An 18723-nucleotide genomic window follows, 5' to 3' on the forward strand; every position below is an offset into this window, starting at 1 on the left:
TATAATTTATTATCTATTTTGATCACATGACCATAACCTGTATCAGTATTTAATATTTATCTGTGGACTGTTTGTCAATTTTCGATTTCAGAAAAAATCGGAGGTCCTGTAAAGTTGTGATAATGGATGAAATCGAGAAAGAAAAAATAGCGGCATTGCCGTCTCAATTATTGGTAACTACGATATGCCATCCTATGGAATATGCCAAGGTCTTGATTCAACTTGGTCATGAACCTCTGGCGCCGCGGCGTTCTACAACCTTGTTTGGACGACCTGCCATGATATTACCTAATGTTTTTGAATATATCAAACACATTAAAAAATCCGACGGTTTCTTTGGATGCTACCGAGGACTGTCTGCAAGAGTACTGGGATTAATTGCGTCCAGTCAACTTTCATCGAAAGTAATTCATGTTTGCGGTATCGACCTACCCGAAATTAACGACCCTCCCAACATTGTAAATGATGAAGAACCTAAATTTGAAGACTATTATAAATTGGCTCGTCGTGATATGATCATGCATACAGCTTCCGTGGTGGTCTCGTATCCTTTCCACGTCGTTACTGTCAGAATGATGGCATCATTCGTTGGCAAGGAAGAAGAATACAGTACTTTATTGGGAGCGATTGTATCTATATACAGAGATGACGGAGTACTTGGATTTTTCCATGGAATTGTGCCGAAATTAGCCGGCGACTTAGTTTGTGTGACTATAACAGGAGTATTGGCATATTATGTCAATAAATATTTAGTTAAGACCAAAGATTTGAGATACTATACTGTACCCTTGCTCACATTTATAACAAGCACTATAACTTATCCTTTAATGGTTGTGTCTACTTGCATGGCTGTTGTAGGCAGCAGCCTGAAGGCGGGTAACCCCCCCGCAATGCCTAGATACCCATCGTGGCAATCTTGTTGGAAGGACCTGGTAAGAAACAAACAGCACAAACGAGGTTCCTCACTCATCTTCAGATACTACATTGCTCCAATTGCAGCAATGCAGTAATCGCTGTCACAGTGATATTCTTGTGCATTTATCTGTTTATTTGCTAAGTGTTGTTCCACATTCACCAAAGTAGAAATTTTGACTTCTTGTAGAGAAATGTGTACAATTGTTAAATGTAAATAAATTAGTATTAATAAATGGTGTACTATGTGGATACTCCTTTTTAATATGTTGTTGAGGAAAAGTGTGATTATATTTAAATAAATATATTTTGTTCTTCATCCTTTTTATTTATTTTACATAGTTTTTTTTGCTTACAATAAAAGATTCTCATATTCATTATTTATTAACTTTGAATATTACTGTCTATGCTATGTATAATAACTTATAGATATGAATAAAGAAAACCCAAAAAAATTCATTCTATTTATTGTAATCTGGATAAAGTCTGTGCCTTTATAAAATCGTCAACTAATTCCTTTTTCAATGCAGCTATAGCTCTCCTATGTACTTGAGGTACTGTTTGCGCATTCCCATGTTGAGCTTCAAATTTGATATAATCCAACCAAACATCAACATTATTTGAACCATGATGTTGGACCAAACATTCATAACATTTCCTTATATGTTTAGCACTAAATTTTTCTTGAGCTTTTTCAATATCTATCATAACAAGATGTAATTCTTTTTGTGTTGGAGGAGTTCTTATAAAATCTTCATACGCATTTCTTGCTGCTTTCAACCCATTATGATCATATATTTTTTGCAAGAGTTTTGGTTTCAGTGATAAAACAACTACGCTTTCACAAGTTTGAAATTTTTTGTAGCATTTATTTAACTGAAAAATTAAATTTATCATTAATATTAAGCATGGGACAAAAAAATTAAGTGCTAGTAATCATGATAATTCAAAATGTCTTAAAATATTATATTGCGTAATTGTTTACATTTTTGCATTCCTATTTTATCATATAATTTTTGCAATTCATTATCATATTTTCCCTACATTTTGGTTAATCAACAATGAAGATTTATCTATACCTATTTATACTTTGTGTTTTTAAGTGATAGGTAAAAATATACACAATTAGTCACATTTTTCATTCAAAAATGACAAAAAACTGGCTTTTAAAATAGAATAGCATTATTCAAATGGAATCCTCGTATGGATTCTGTCTTAATGATAAAAAGTCTTCACTTGTAATAAAGGGCTTTCACCGACAGATTACAAATGTCTGCACACAATGAGGTCTCATTATAACAATACTAACTACTTTAACATAGATACAACACCCTTATTAAATATAAACTTACCACATCTATAGATTGTATATTGTTCAATACAAAATTCCACAGGTACAATAAATCATCACCCTTCATAGTTTTACTTGCATCTTGTAGCACAGACAACATTCTGTTTTCATTATCCTTACTATGCAAAATCTTTTCCTCCCATAGTATTCTAGATTTAGGATTTTTAATTAAAGCTGTATCTATTACCTAAAACAGTTATTACCTATAACAATATTTTCTATCCTAAACTAGTTAGTAATTAGTAGTTAGTAGTGTTTCTTCTAGTTAAAAAGTTGCTTATGACACTAGCTTCCCAATATCCAGACACAAAAAAATCGTATAGCAAAATGTGCTCCACATGAATAATATTAGTAAGGATTAATTTTGGTACAAAAAATTAATAACAATTCGATACTTTAATTTTTAGTTTTATAGCATTGAAATGCTTTATAAATTAGAAATTTTGAAAGAATAGAAAAAATTGGCACATGAAACCGAAAGAATAGAAGAAATTCGATTACTGTGGCAGGATCACGGGTGGCCGAGAGGCTAGGCGTTGCTGTTAGGCAAGATACGCAGGTTCGAATCCTGCCTCGTGATCAAATTTTTTCTATTCTTTCAAAATTTCTAATTCGATACTTATTAATTCTGGATGATAATAAACACAATTTCATAAGGTCATCTAATGAAGTGATAAATGTTGAAGTCTTAATAAGTACAAAATCATTCCTTTTAGGAATGTGAGATTCAATTATTTCAAAAACCATACCTGCACAAACTCATCACTTGATATTTCTCCATCCAACTTCAATAGCGATATACCAAAAGCGTACATGTCATTAGATAATAAACCATTTTCATGACCATACATCCATGCTTCTTTCACTGCAGTGATTTTTTGTGAATCTGTGCAAATATTGTTGTTCAAACCAAGTAAACCATGAATGTATTTTGTACATAATTTTTCATCTGGAAACTAAATAAAAGTTTTATAAATATATGCTACAATCCCAAGTAACATCCAATTGTTCAATTCTGCAGGCATCTGTTTTGTTCTTTGAAATTAATTTTAAATTAACTGTCAGTAATTAGCAATAGTTTTAATTAATTTTTTTTTATATAAATGGTGGTTAAATTTTGTTTCTTTAATCTATTAAGTCATATTTAACCGACTTTAAAAAAGGAGGAGGATTCGATTCAAGTGTATCATTTTTTGTTTCTAACCCCATAATTTATTACTGTGTGATTTCGATAATTCTCTTTTCTTATTTATTAGAAAAGTCTTTCAATCCCATTTCAAATTTGCCTAGTTCTGACATTTTGAAGGCGGTTTAATTTTTGTTAAAATAAATTAAAAAGGAAATGATTCTATATCATGTCTTAACAACAAAATAAACACATCTGTAATGACAACTGTATTCAACATTTTTATTTCCTAAAATAATTATTATAGATATGGCTCATTTATTGTGTGCTCCCTCAAAATTTATTTTAAAATCATCAACCTGAACAACAAATACCTGCAGAACTAAGAAGTGGGAACTTATACTATATGAAATGGAATAATCATATTCTGATTAAATATCACTGTTTATATAATCACAAAATAAAAAAAATAACTAACAATAATATGAAAAAATGTAAATGACAGTTTTAAAAATTACTATAATAACAAACTTATCAATAAATTTTGTATAAATATTTTTGTTTGCTTACTTGTTGCAGACCTTCCTCATACACTGCAATAAAATTTTGTAATTCAGTAGAATATTGATTGTCTTGATCAACAAAATCATCAATTTGTTCCCAATGATAGCCCTGAATTTAATAAAATAACACATTACTTAATTAAGAAACAAACACATAATTTTATAAAATTTATAAAATTCAACATTTTCATTCATTATCTTTTATTTTTAATGTATTTGTGGGTATAGCTGTAAAAGTATAACAGAAAGACAGTCAGACCTGATTTTTGTTATATCAGTTCGGATAATGGAAACACTTTGCAACTCTTATTCAAAACAGCATTGTCAGATTTTAAAGATTCCCTAAGAAAGTAAGACTATTAAAAAGTTAAGACTTAATTGTCAAGAAAATGTTAAAACTAATTGTGCAGCGTTGCTTCAACTGCAGATATACACGCATGCAACTGCCAAAAGCAAGTATTTCTATAGCTCATGTGTTACTCTGACACCTAACTTACATCCCTGCCAAGTAACATTGAAAACCTTTTGGTGGATTTTGTGTGAAAGTAACATAAATGCTGCCATCCTCACAAACCTCCATATTTTTGTAATATTCCTAGGTTTACCTCCAATTCCTTTGAAGCTATATAAGCCCAGACATCTTTCTCATCTCGTCTATTCCAAATTTCTTCTTTTATAGACTTCGTTAATGGACCATCATTGTACCGCATAGACAAATCGCAAAGTTTGGACAAAAAGGACAACTCAGGAACATTTTTCACACTGTTCTGCCATACAATTTCTGCTCTTTTTAGATATTTTTCCTGTAAATATCATAAAACAAATATATATAAAGATATTGCCGGAAGAAAAAAAAATTGACATTGCCTTTATTATGTTTCTTGCAGCTGATAAAAGAAAGTCTATGACTGAAGTCTAAAGTCTATGAATATGCATGAAATAAACTTAATTCTCTGCCAAAATGTAATTTAAAGTATAAAAAGGATGTCAATATTATTTCTAACAAATATAACAGGAAAACATTGATAGAAACATTCTTACCTTCTCTTCTTCAATTTCAGTTTCACAAGCCAGCCTAAGCTCAACCTCAAATAATTCCAAATAAAGAACTTCTGATTCTGGATGTCTATGAATACCCTTTAATAGAAACCCTCTAGCAGTGTCTAGGTCATTCTTCTCCTTGCTCTCCCAAATGCTAGCTAGTTGCCATGTTTTGGGCTTATCACCATGTATCTAATTAAAACATAAAAAATTTCAAAATAAAGAGAAACCTAAATAGATTCATATAATGAAACAATAATGATATAGTTATGTGTAAGTAGCCAATATAAACATACTTGCAACATTTGTCCAATAATTGCTCCTATGGCGTATTGAAAACCAACACTCTTACAAAATTTTATATACTCGAAATATATCTCAACTTCATTTTGGTATCTCAAAATAAACTGTTTAAATAATTTATTCAGCCGCTTTGCGATGGCGAATTCTATGTCTTTCTTTTTATCGCTAATCTTCGCTTGCTTTCTACGCAGTGAAATATCTTCTAATAAAGTTAATTCATAAGCAATGTACTGAACAAAATCGTCTTTTTGTTTTATTCGTCTTTGTATTCTATATTCAAATTCCTTTCTTTTTCGAGATATTTCTCTGAAACAATCAATTGCAAGGTTATTAATTGAAACATATTTAGATATAATTTATTTATTAGGAATGGAATTGGAAATACCGCAATACCTTAATTCATCATCATCAAAAAGATTAGTTCTTCGCATCTGCTCAAGTTCATTTATCATGCCCTCAATTCGTTGATTAACTTGTTCAGCCATTTTGAGGGATTTTTATTCTTCTTTTTTCACAAATCCAATTATTTTTACAAAACTATTAGTGTAAACAAATCTAAGGTTTACAAAAATTTGAGGTTATAAAGCATGATGTTGATGTTCAACGTTCATGTCAAATTCAAATGTCAAAACTCAATCTCCAAATGACAGCAACTTTTTTTTTTCTTTGATATGTTTATGAGTGAAGAATTAGTAATATGCCATAGTTTAATTAATGGTGATTAGGGTGTACAGAAACAAAAGGTACTCCGTATGTGGTCAATTGGACGTGACTGACTGGATCGGAAGACAATTTTACAATCTAGGTCTCAAAGTTACTTAATATATTATAAAATTAAAAAAGAATTGCTAGCATATGCGAATATTTCATGATTTTACCACTGATGTATAGTTCATTTAAATTCTTACTTTTAGGCGTTTTTTTTGTCAAGCATGTGTAACTACTATCCATCAAGTTCAATCATTCTAAGATTCCTTTAAAGCAATTGCAGGACAACAATTGCAATTGCAAGTCAATACAAATGAAAAAGTGTTTGTACCATTGATGCTTCATGACATTTTTGAATACAGCATCAACTATCATCCATCCATCCATCAATCCATTTCGCTTTATTATATTGTATAAAATAAAACAACTAAAATAGATAATTATTTTCATAGTTTATTATCTTACATCGGTCACATAGTATAATCATAACATTATTTACAATGGAAAATTATGAATATAAATTATTTACAATGGAAAATACTTAATACATTAACATTAACATATGCAATAAATCATAAATCAAACTATTCAATATGGATCGTTATTACTTAAATTTTCCCCAAATCCAATTTGTTAACTAGCAGCTTTTCTTAATACACAAAAAATTAAAAATGCATAGACGTAATTGTCATTACTTCATATTTCTTATAACTTAAAGTAGTCACAATGATAATTGGAATATTACTTTTAGACTACTTAACTATTATTTTAACTACTATTTTAACTAAATTAACAAGCACTGGTCGGTGTATAGAGAAATATATTAATAAATTCAAAGAGTGGATAGCCCATATTACGATTGTGATAAGTTTAAATTCGATGATTACACAAATGTCGGGTTTTATAAGGACTAGTTAAATTACATTCTTGGCTTATTTTTAATGAATTACATATTGTTCAGAGAAGGTATAGTAAAATTTGAATTAAGTATTTTCTAATTAATGCTATAAACGATAATTCTGATAGTATTTAAGAAGCAGTTCCGTAATGAAATGCGAATTTTGTACTGTTGTGTTCTATTAATCTTTACTTAAACAAAACATACAAAACCAACCTAAATTTGCAATCAATAATCCAATATATACCTTAGCTCAATTTATTACTTATATAATAACTGTTACCACCACAGTTATGACTTATGTAATAACAGTCAAATTAATTTTATAATGCCAAGTCACCTAGCAGTAAATTTAGTCACCCCCCCATCACAATGTTCAATAATTCCCCTACCCTTAAAGCAGTTTAACCATGTTTTAGAAAATAACTTAAAGCTTTCTCTTTCGTCATCAGACTTTGATACTGGAGTCACATTTATTTCAGGGATGCATCTCCCAAAATCAATGGCCGGCAACCACACCTGAAAATCGGAGTCAGGAGAGTATTTAAAGATATCCTGGCAGCCCTGAAGGTTGATCTGCGGTACAGGGGGTTGCCTTTGTAAAAGTTTTTTCAGTGTTATAAATGTTAGAAGATTATGTTTTAATGTCACGCTCTGCAAGTTCTTGGCCCGGCCGAGACACCTGAAAATAATATAATCATTATCAATATAAATAACCGATGTTTTTAAAATTGACAATTGTCACATAATGTAATTCTATTATTATTATTTAAGAAAAGCAGGTAAGTAAATAAGGAAAGTTTTCTTTCCTTATTTACCTTATTGAATACTCATAGCAGTGGTTCATATTTAATTTTTTTGTCATAAACTATTTATGCACTGTATTTTTTTGTGTGCCGCCAAATTTTGAAATTGTTAAATATGTGTCGCAACAAAAAAAAAGCTTAAGAATCACTGACTTATAGAATTGATTGGAATTAAAATCGGTTATATACGAAAATTCTAATATGATTAATTAACTGACCCTCTATATATTTTATGATTATATGATATTGATATGATATTGATATAACAAGAGTAATACAAATCATAAAATACCCCCAAATTGGCATTAACATGTATAGAAATGAAAAGCACGATCTGTACATACCTAAAAATCCGCATAAATTGTCCATCAACTAATTTACAACTGGACAAATTGAAACGTCTCAGTTTCAACTCCTTCGCTGTATCCATAAAGCTCGCCAAACATACAACACAACTACCCTCAACTCCAACATTTTCCAAATCCAACTCAGTCAACACATTGGGGTTCAGCGTCGTCATTAAATTACTTAAAAACACTTGCTTAAGATCATTATTACTTATATCTAACACTTCTAAAGCATCAAATTGAATCTGTGATGTACTGATTTCTTTGTAGGCATACTCTGATATTTGACAATCATTGATTTTTAATGATTTAAGTCTAATATACTGCGTCAGTTTCGCCAAGTATTTGAATCCATCATTGTTTATGGGATTATGGCCTAAATCAATGTCTTCTAGTGATTGACAGGCCGGTTTATTGGCTTTCTCGAAGGCATTTAATAATATTTTAATACCATCGCCTGTTATATTGTTTCTACTGACATCTAACAGCGTTAAATGCTTCATAGTACAGAGGCTGTCGGTTAAATATTTGAAGCCATCATTTCCTATGTTGTTATTTGATATCATTATGGCCGTTATATGTGTTTGATGGGTGAGGGCTCTGAATAAAGGTCGTATTTGTGATGGCGGTAGTGTTTGCGAGCCGAGAGCTAGACGCCGTGTTGTATGACTGCGACCAACTGATTGTTGTATTTCTTCGGATGGTGCTGAAATTGAGATTTTTTTATTATAACGCATTCCAGATAATAATGAGAATGTCTATGACCTCGATGTGTCAAATTACATTTAAAAATACGATTTACTTCGAAATACTCTTTGCACATCAATTAAAGGGTTTATTTTACTCAATTATTAATTTGTTTGAATAAACAGCTATGACGTCACAACATGGCGCTGAGACAATACTATTTTTAGTTGAATGGCATAGTAAGAAGTTTATTCATTAAATATTGTAATGTGAATGTTATATTATGTTTCTATAAAATGTGATTTGTTTGTCCCTTAATTCCAGAGCTATTTTTAACTTTAAAACAACAACTTCATGAATAAAATATAAATTGAACAGAGGAGTTTATTCATATAACACCAGCGGTGACTTTGTTCACAAGAAGAATCTAGTAGTAAATATATAATGTTTAAATAAATAATGAATAACTCACATATCCCCAAAGCATCACAGCACTCGAGGTATCTCTCTTCAGCGGGCGATGCTTTCCAGTTGCTTATACAGGTGTTTAGTTCAGGCGAAGCCAGCACTAAACTTAGGGGATCGTCCTCCGAGAGTATAGCTCCATCTGATGTCATCAGACTAAACACTGGTTTTACACCTGTTAACCTGGAACACATTATTTTATGTATATTATTATTTTATATCTATTATAGTAATAGACGCGAAAGTATGTTTGTTTCTTTGTGTCGCAAGGTAGCCATTTTTATTTATATGACATTTGTCTGTTTACAGTTTGGAAGTTAGAAATTGAAATAACCATTTTTTGTGGTTTAATTAGTTTTTAAATTGACTGGATTGGTTTGAAACAAGTCTGAATATATGAAATAAGAAATTATGATCAGCAGACATACAGACATGACAGAAAAGTTTAATTAGATAACATTATTAACTTACTTGTAATACCGCGACTTAACTTCTTCAACCAGCCAGCTGATTGTCAACTTATTGATGGTCTCCAACTTCAACGATATCAACAACACCTTATCTTCTACTTTAACTTTCACTGCAGCCGGCGCCACTATCTGAGTTTGCATCCTACCATTTTTAGTTGGGTGAACTATATTTATCGGTTGCACCACATTCATCGGTTGCATAACACCAGGATTCATGTTCTGCATGAAGTTAAAACCGTCATTGGATGCGTTATTGTAGAAGTTTTCATTAGACGACTTCCGACTGAACACCACAGGTGTAGACGATCTTCGAAGATCTCGTCTATCACAAAATTCTGTATCACTCCCACTGTTGCTCGACTGATCGTAATCTTTCTTTCTTTGAAAGCCAGCTTTTAACAGCGTGCTCTGCCTTTTCCACCTCCGTTTCATACTATCTCTCGTATCTTTAGGTTTATTATTGAATTCTTTCATAATACTCCGCATGGATTCTATATTTTTTGGATTCATGTTCTCGTCGCGTCGAAACTGGTCGGAATCCGAACTGTTTTCGCTCACCTCCATTATCTCAATTGCAGATTTTTTAGATTTGTTCTTGTTAACTGTATTATCGGATAGCGGTTCTATTCTATTCAAATTGTCTATGCTATTCTTCAGATTGTCTATCGCAGTTTTCTTGGCTATGGTAGTTAGTGGATCTGTAAGTCTTCTTTTTTTGTTCTTATTCAAAATTCCCATATCATCATCAAGCCAGTCGTCATCCACTTCGGTTGGATCCAATAACGCTGATTTCTTTTTCTTTACATCAACAGCGGGTAGATCGCTAGCACTTCTATTTCTAAGAGCAGATATGGCATTTCTGTACTCATTAACGCTTGCAATATTCTCTTTAGCTTTCGCGTCGTCTTCAGAAGAATTCGAATCGTCAGAGGGAAATGCGGTTTGAATTTTTTTAGTTAAATTTAATTCGTCATCACTGTCATCGTCAATTACATTTCGTCTTTTAAACACGGGAGACGTCAACTCTTTTATTCTACTCGACATTTTAGAAGTACTCGGAGGTGATTTTTTTTGAATTGGTTTCACTGGTGTTTTTGATTTAGATCTATTCAAAATATCGTTTATTTTGTCTGCGATATTATTGACTTTATTACAAATATTCCTATATAACACCTCTTCATCTTTAGTTAGTATAGTTCCAGATCGCCATTTTTGTAAAACTTGCAATGGTGTTTCGCCAAAGTCTGTTTTTAATGTTGGAATTGCACCTTTTTCAAGTAGCAACTGTACCACTTCTAAATGTCCGTTGCTCGCTGCGTCATATAATGGAGTTATTCCTGTAAAAAAACTATCATATTAAAACACGTATAATATAGGATAATTACTCAAGGGATTATTTATATGGTGTATTTTATCGGCGCCGAAGATGGGCGAAATTGATTGAGATGCGTTATTAGCTAACTAGGAGAATGTATACGTTTGAGCAGATACAAACGCAAGGTGAACGTACTTCATACGCTTGTTTGTATCGATACAAACCCAAGTCGTACTCCTATACACTATATAATACGCGTATTAGCATATTGTACGCGATTGTATCAATACAAATACTAGCCTAACGCACCTAATTCGCGGGATTGTTTATTTATTATACATATATGCGCATATATTAGCAGATTGTGTATGTTACGTATACTATAATCAGGGCCGTCTTAGACTGTGCTGGGGCCCTTGGGCACACAAGAATTTGGGGCCCTTTTGGAATGTAAAGAAAGTGAAATACATTTTTTTATTGTGATCTGCTTTATTATGGGTAATCTAATCTAATATAATTAATGATTTTGAAGGTTTTTCCGTGATTTATTTTTGAGCTAAAACTTTTTTTCTCTTTTGCAAACCACTTAGATATGTTCTTTTCGACATAATGAAATAATATTTAAACGAACAAATCAATAGTTCTATTAATTTTACCCAAATTACATTAAACAAAATTAAATCACGACACTTCTGTGAAATTAAGTAATATATTGAATAATAACTTTAGGTAAAAGTTTCGACTAAAAGTTTTTCATAATTTATCCGGGGCCCAACCATAGACAAAGTCGACATTTTTTATGGTCGCTTGAATTTGGCATTGGAGCGGTTTGCATGGATGATCGCTAGATAGTGTTCTTAGTAAATTAGGTAGGATACGTTCAGAAATACTTTTAAATTACTGAATAAAAAATCAAATGATATGTAAGTTGAAAATAGACATTATAGACTCTAGATTATAAAATTTATAAACTCAAGTAATTGTCTGGTAAGTTATATCAGACCAAAAACAGCCCTTTAGTACAGCCAAGAAGCGCACTAAGTTTAAATTAAGCTAGAAGCTACCGTGTCTATATACCGCACACAACCGAGACCCTGTAGGCTTGATGTCACTCAAATTCATATAAATATATTGATTCGAATAAATCTAAAAATAATCGATATTCGGGCATTGAGAAAACTGAAATGAGTTTTTTGAGATTAAATGTGAGAGAAATTGTCGGCCCTTCGGGGCCCTCTGAGGAAGGGGGCCCTGGGCACTACTTTTTTATTTTTGTATGTACGTATGTAACGTTTTGCATGCATAAACTGCTAGACCGATTTCAAAAATTTCTCACCATTGTACACCATGTAGCAAAACATTTCTGAATCGCGCAAGCGAAATTTTCTCGCTACAGAGGCATATTTACAACTTTCCAACATCCTTCAATTGGGGTTTTACAAGCCGGCCAGTCGTGTAGACTGGTCGAGGATCCTCCCTTTTTCGACGTCGGCATCCCACCTTCCTACCTCCACAAAGTCTATACACACGTACCACGGGCGAACCCGGGTCGAACAGCCTCTACACTATAATTTAACTCACAACACTTACCATCACAATTAGAACCACCTCGATCGTTCACATTGGCGCCATTACCAATCAATATATCAACCACATCCGTGTGTCCGTGTATACACGCCTCGTGTAGGGGCAACCAGCCCGCGTTGTCTCGCACATTCACCGGGTGACCCTTGGCCAGTAGACGCTCTACTAACAATTTATTCCCCGATATACACGCCTGTAACAGAAAGGAAAATAACAATTTTGATATATTTTTTTTTTATATGTATGATGTTTGTAGCGGAAACTAAACGTCTGATGTATTTTGACGATATTTTTCAAGTGGTCGAGTGGCTGGAAATCTTTTCCGAGCTCAGATAAACTGTTTGACGACTGGAAAGAAGGAATGGACTGGGAAGGGTGAAGAAAAGGAAACGAGCCTCCGTCTCCCCCACTCACCGTACGAAATACAATAGCATACTACTATTTCACGCTGGTCTTCTGTGGGGGAACTAGTCGTGCCGACGTGTGCTCGAGTCCCACAAATAAAATATATATATATACAGTAATAAAACACTCACCACATGTAATTGAGTTTCTCCCTTCATATTCTTCTTGATTGTGTATCCCTTCCCTCTCCTACGTGTCTCCCGTTTTGTTTCCGTTACATCTTCTTCATTTGTGTCGGATAAATCTAATTAATAAATTTATTATGGACTTATTACGATATTAATTAAATTACAGAAAACACAAAATGAATAAACGCTCGTAAATGATGTCAAGAAGATAATATATGACAATCAAAGCCATACTTGAGTATTTCTTAGTTTTTTGGAATGTATTTCGTAAAATTGTAAATTACGTATATTTTTGAAGATTTTTTTGCCACAGTTACAAGTGTCATTGTGAATGATATTTTGTACACTAGTTCTTTAGTTACAAACAAAAAATATTATTTATTCACTCACAAACATGAACTCTTAGAAAACAAATATGTTTTAGTGAGATTTAGAGATTTAGTGGTATGACTTAAACTAACAGAGATAATATTTCAACCTCTATCTAACAAATGATATCCTCTATATCACAAGACCCACCAGTCAAATCCTCCAAGCATATATCATCACCAATATGCGTAGTATCTTCATCACCTCCCGCTGAACTCATTTCATCCTCGGAAACATCCACACTGTCCAAACTATCACAGCCGAGAGCTCTCAATTCACTCCTCGTGTCCTCTGTCTTGTCGATCTCTCCATACTCTTCTTGGTATTTCAGCAGATTTTTGAGAATCCGTATTTCGTATTTCTTTTTGTTCCATTCTCTGGCCTGTTATAATAAAAATGATATATAATGACTGTTTAAATCAATGGACAATTACATTATTAAATTTGTAAATTAGATTAAATTTTAGTCATTACACATATTTCATTGAAATTAATTATTGAAAAATCTTACCAGCATTGATAGCAACCAAAATAAAAAAATGTAATGGTAAATAACATTAAATTTAGAATCTTTAATAGCATTATTTAATTAAATCGAATAATTTATGATCATTATGTACCTAAAAGCCACATATCAGAAAAATCAACCAACTCTTAACATAAAAACATAATCATGAGATAAATGTACATACTGAAGATACCTTTTTATTTGGAAATAAAAAAATTACTTACGGCGTCCCTCGCATTAAGGCATGCTTTCTCCACTTGGTCATAGGGTTTCTTAGCAAGGTATGACACTTCAGCAATATTGTAGAGTGTGGTGAATGCTTCCTTGGGAATGTCCTTTATTAGCTCATATTCCTTATAGTAGTACTGTAATGCTTCATTGTAACAAGCCATGTCTTTGTAAGTTTGATACAAACTGCAAAATATTTATATGATTAGGAAAAAATTGAAATTGTTACAACTAGTTCTATATAAGAAAAATGTGATGTAATGGAAAATGAATTTCAACTGTAACATATACATAAAAGAGGCAGTATAAACAGTGTTTTTGTTTTTCTTAAAAAAAAATCGCAATTAAAATAATTAAGGAAATAGTCAATTCACCAACCTCACGTAAATTGGAATTAATGTCTTCCCACAATCACCACCTAGTTCTGCATGGTCTAACATTTTCAGGTAATATTCTACAGCGCCAGCATAGTTCTTTAAATGGCAAGCTCCATCACCAAGCTTCTCATATAGCTTCTTAAAAGTGCCATGGTCTGATGGGTCGGTTGATATTATTAAATCTTCCGTGTAACACATTGCTGCAACTGTTAATGAAATTTATAAGATAAAGGAATCTAGAAGGGAAAAACTAACATTTGTTTTTGTTGGATAGATAAATGTTGATATTATTTTAAAGGTAGCATTTTGTATATTTACATTATGATGGCTGCAAAATCAAATTATTAGAGATTTCTCTATGACTAAGGATTTCAATTGGTATAATTTTCAATATTTAATTATTCTTCTCTATTTAAATATTAATTTGAAAATTTATATTTAAATATTTCAGTGTCTTTGAAATCCATAGTAACAAGAAACTGGTAGACTATCTTGATGCATTCACAGAACCACTAAGGTTAAGTTAAATTAAGGCTCTAGGCTATTTCTTTGATAGTCTAATAATTTTTATTTTTTAAAATAAAATAATTATGTGGCAATGCTTCCTTTGCTACTATAAATTATAGAATGTGACAAATGTTTTCCCTATGGTTAATCTTATTGTAATATTTTATCCAATAAAATTGCACTACATACCAACTCTTAAATTAGTTTCTATATTTTCTCTCTCTTCTTCATCTGGTGTCTTCAACTTCCATGCTTTGTACAATACTTGTTTAGCGCTCTGATAATCAGACATCTTGCACAAAATATCAGCTTTTGATGATAATGTTTCACATGTTTTTAGCACCTATAAATTGTTGATTAAATTTTATCACAAATTGTTATTTTAATTATTTAATAAATTGCACCATGTTTAATACTACAGTATACATATTTATAAAACATATCTATATTAATGATATATAGTTGAGGGGTTTGTTTGTTTGTATGAGCTAATATATATAGCTACTGTACTGATTTCAAAAACTCTTTCACCATAGGATATGTATGTGATCCTCAAGTGTTAAAGGCTACATATGTACCACAGCAACCTGTCAAGCCGTTACTTTATTATATACCTTCTGCTAAATATATTTCATGTAAATTACCTTATCGTCAAGTCTACTTCCAACCTCCAAAGCTTTATTCAGACAACTCAATGCCCTTGCATAATCTTTCATCTTGTTACAATACATTAGAGCTTGAGTCGTATAGCAATTATGCAGTACTTCATATAAATCTTGATTGGAACATATTGTTATGGCTTTGTTGATGCAATCTATGGCCTTGTCCAAATGACCAAGGTGCTCTTGGACAACACCAATGTTGAGTAGGAGACGGGCTCTCATATCCATTAGTTCTGTTTTATTTATTTTTCCATTGAGCCTACAATCACATTATTTAGCAAATTCATTATTGATTTTTTTGTTTAGAATCAGAATTTTTGATCATCAGTTATGATTAAACACATGTATAAATTTTCATACCAATTTTTTTTCTTAGCCCATATAATTTTTACATAGCATTGTTAATCAGAAAAAACAGTTTTTCATTTAAACCTGAGATTAAAACTTCCAGCAACTATACAACTTATGCATATAAACATTCTTAAGTTTTATGTGTATTTAATTCAGTTTATAGCACTTACTTTTCACACAGAACAAGGCCCTTCATAAAAGCCTTCTCAGCAGCAACTAATGAGGTTGTAGATTCATCATTATCTGTTGAACTTTGACCTTGTAGGAGATATATCCTCCCTAAAGTGGCCATTGCTCTTTGTTCTTCTACCAAGTTATTGAGTTCCTTTGCTACAGCTGAAAGTATCATAATATTTGAATACATACATTAAATAACATAAGTTGAAATAGAAATAAACATGAATGTGCTATGTTGTATATATCCAAAGATAAATAATAATGAAAAAATACAATGATGATAGTTTATCAAACCCAGTTCCAATTTATCACTACTTGTCTATTTATTTTAACTCTGAATAAAATGAGGAAGATCTGGTAAATATAATTGTATTTTAGTATTAGATGATCATACTTTAAAATCTATTGAATCAATCAAAACAGTTAGTTCTATTACATATAATTATCAAACAGTAACTGTTGAACTTATAAAATTTATATGCATGAAGTTCTATCTTTACGTGAATATCAGAAATAATAACCAATTTTTCAAGAAAGATTAAATATTACCCAAGTGTCGTTCTTCATATTTTAGGGCCTTATTAAATTCCGCTAATAACATGTACATCTCGCCAATCATCCTATTGCAAGTACCCCATTCCATGCGCAGCCCCAACTCCTTACATACCGACGCTTCATTCTTATATTCCTCGAGAGCATCTCCATATCTTGCGTTTTTGTAATAAAATGTAGCAAGATCATTACAAGCTTCTGCGAATGCTCGCCTGTTGCTTCCATTCAAAGTTTTTTTCTTCTTTCGGATGAGTTCTACAACAAATAAGCGATTACATGAATGAAACTGAAAACATACAAGGGAAGATTTATTTGTGAATGACATTTACTTTCTTCTTCCATGTTATTAATTATATTTCATATCATAATTAAAAATTATTTAGGATTACTACAACAATGTTTATAAAATATCAAAGAATTTAGTTTTGCTTTCTTTTCTACAAATCACAAATAGCATATGACAATTGACAATTGCGAGTTGCGACATTGACACTTCGAGATCACAGACAGGACAAAAGGCGCCAATATTAAATAAGTCCATACAGAATACCTATGTTATCAGAATCCTAGGTACCTACTTTGTTAAAGTAGATACTATTATTAATATTATATTACTATCAAAATCTAATGTAAACACTTTAGGAATATGCTACTTACTTTTCATCCGGACGCCAGGAGAGTGAAATGAAGGGATGAAGCTGGTTAAGACAAAAAGATTTAGTAAAGACGATCAAAATGTTTATATAACGGACCTAAACTAAAATAAACTAAGAAATTTGCGTTCACAACGTAACATGATAGTTTATTCTATAATTTTTGTATCAAACATCTTATCTGGATTGGAATTGTACAATAACTTAAATTTTATAAAAAGTGGAGTTGTCATGTTATACAACATATTAAAATAGAGTAAATTAAATAATTATCTATATATATAAACATAAGTTAAAGAAAACCCTCGTACCTAAGTTTGTTGTTTAACGTGCCCTCTCCTTAAAACAAAGGTAGACGATAATTTTATCTGTGTTCATTCAATTTGTCTATGATTTTGTCCACAGATGAGGCTTGCAGTCGAGAGGGGAAGTGAGGAAAGGGGGAAATTAAGAGCTACGGGGGTGGAGTATGTACAAAGCTATTGTGGTTGTTTTGGCTCATTTTTCGTGTCTTTTTGAATGAAAGTATACAATTAAATAATTAAATTTAAATTTTAAAATAAAGTGATCTTATGTACTACAGTTTTAAGTGAAAACTATTACAGTTCCATTCTATGCTCAAGAAAAATTCGTGTTTATTTGCCGTAAGTAAGTTTTCGTTTGTTTATAATTACTTATTTTAATTAGTTAATTTAATAAACACTTTCAATTACACGTTACATGAAATTAGATTAGCGCAAATATTTTTCATTTGCATTTTGCGATTCGCAATCCCTTCCCTACTATTATAAATGCGAAAGTAACTCTGTCTGTCTGTCTGTCTGTTACGCTTTCACGCCAAAACCACTGAACCGATTTTGACAAAATTTGGTATGAAGATAGAACTGAACTTGGGAAAGGACATAGGATACTTTTTATCGCGAAAAAAGGGTAGAAAGGGTTGAAAGAGGGGATGAAAGTTTGTATGAAAGTTCGTTATTGTCAAACCGATTTTGATGAAACTTGGTATGTAGATGGAGCTAAACGTGGGAAAGAACAAAACATACTTTTTAATACGAAGAAAATATTCCTTACCATGTCGCGCGATATAACCGAATTATACGCGGGCGAAGCCGCGGGCGAAAAGCTAGTTTATAATAACTTTATGAAATTTGAATTTGTTTGTGAAATTCTTATAAATTATTATAAAATTAATGTTTTTATTAGCGATCATTTGTATTTATTTGGGCT

General features: G+C 31.7%; 4 protein-coding genes across 5 annotated transcripts in view; 2 read left to right on the forward strand and 2 right to left on the reverse strand.

Moving 5' to 3' along the window:
* The first annotated feature begins 43 nt into the window (after nt 1–43).
* Nucleotides 44–1231, forward strand: LOC119840747 (mitochondrial carrier homolog 2-like). Its single transcript, XM_038367473.1, has one exon. The coding sequence runs from the start codon at nt 123–125 to the stop codon at nt 1008–1010; it is 888 nt and encodes a 295-aa protein (XP_038223401.1). The 5' UTR covers nt 44–122; the 3' UTR covers nt 1011–1231.
* A 23-nt stretch (nt 1232–1254) lies between these two features.
* LOC119840746 (U3 small nucleolar RNA-associated protein 6 homolog) lies at nt 1255–5913 on the reverse strand. The gene is made up of 8 exons (XM_038367472.1): nt 5690–5913; nt 5290–5602; nt 4994–5185; nt 4558–4755; nt 3960–4061; nt 3013–3219; nt 2265–2450; nt 1255–1788 (listed from the first exon to the last, which is right to left on the reverse strand). Exons 1-8 carry the CDS (start codon nt 5779–5781, stop codon nt 1378–1380), a joined length of 1701 nt encoding a protein of 566 aa, XP_038223400.1. The 5' UTR covers nt 5782–5913; the 3' UTR covers nt 1255–1377.
* A 638-nt stretch (nt 5914–6551) lies between these two features.
* On the reverse strand, nt 6552–17351 carry LOC119840889 (tonsoku-like protein). Its single transcript, XM_038367665.1, has 14 exons — nt 17170–17351; nt 16838–17095; nt 16282–16447; nt 15743–16019; nt 15288–15441; nt 14593–14797; nt 14211–14400; nt 13629–13860; nt 13113–13225; nt 12583–12769; nt 9679–11014; nt 9215–9390; nt 8053–8761; nt 6552–7584 (listed from the first exon to the last, which is right to left on the reverse strand). Exons 1-14 carry the CDS (start codon nt 17180–17182, stop codon nt 7239–7241), a joined length of 4362 nt encoding a protein of 1453 aa, XP_038223593.1. The 5' UTR covers nt 17183–17351; the 3' UTR covers nt 6552–7238.
* A 577-nt stretch (nt 17352–17928) lies between these two features.
* The window catches only part of LOC119840742 (tyrosine-protein kinase Src64B), a 50307-nt gene continuing 49512 nt past the window's right edge, over nt 17929–18723 (forward strand). For both annotated transcript variants that reach the window (XM_038367465.1, XM_038367466.1), the window contains exon 1: nt 17929–18137. The gene's annotated coding sequence lies outside the window, so the exon portion shown is untranslated. The remainder of the gene's footprint in view (nt 18138–18723) is intronic.

The sequence above is a fragment of the Zerene cesonia genome, chromosome 7 (assembly GCF_012273895.1).
Source record: "Zerene cesonia ecotype Mississippi chromosome 7, Zerene_cesonia_1.1, whole genome shotgun sequence".
Taxonomy (NCBI): domain Eukaryota; kingdom Metazoa; phylum Arthropoda; class Insecta; order Lepidoptera; family Pieridae; genus Zerene; species Zerene cesonia.

Coding starts and splice junctions, on each gene's coding strand:
- LOC119840747 (XM_038367473.1), top strand. CDS start 123: ATGGATGAAATCGAGAAAGAAAAAATAGCGGCATTGCCGTCTCAATTA.
- LOC119840746 (XM_038367472.1), bottom strand. CDS start 5,781: ATGGCTGAACAAGTTAATCAACGAATTGAGGGCATGATAAATGAACTT. Junction 3,220..3,959: donor ATGAGGAAGGTCTGCAACAA/GTAAGCAAACAA, acceptor ACTTTTATTTAG/TTTCCAGATGAAAAATTATG. Junction 1,789..2,264: donor ATATACAATCTATAGATGTG/GTAAGTTTATAT, acceptor TTAATTTTTCAG/TTAAATAAATGCTACAAAAA.
- LOC119840889 (XM_038367665.1), bottom strand. Junction 12,770..13,112: donor GAGAAACTCAATTACATGTG/GTGAGTGTTTTA, acceptor TTTCTGTTACAG/GCGTGTATATCGGGGAATAA. Junction 7,585..8,052: donor CAATTTATGCGGATTTTTAG/GTATGTACAGAT, acceptor TATTATTTTCAG/GTGTCTCGGCCGGGCCAAGA.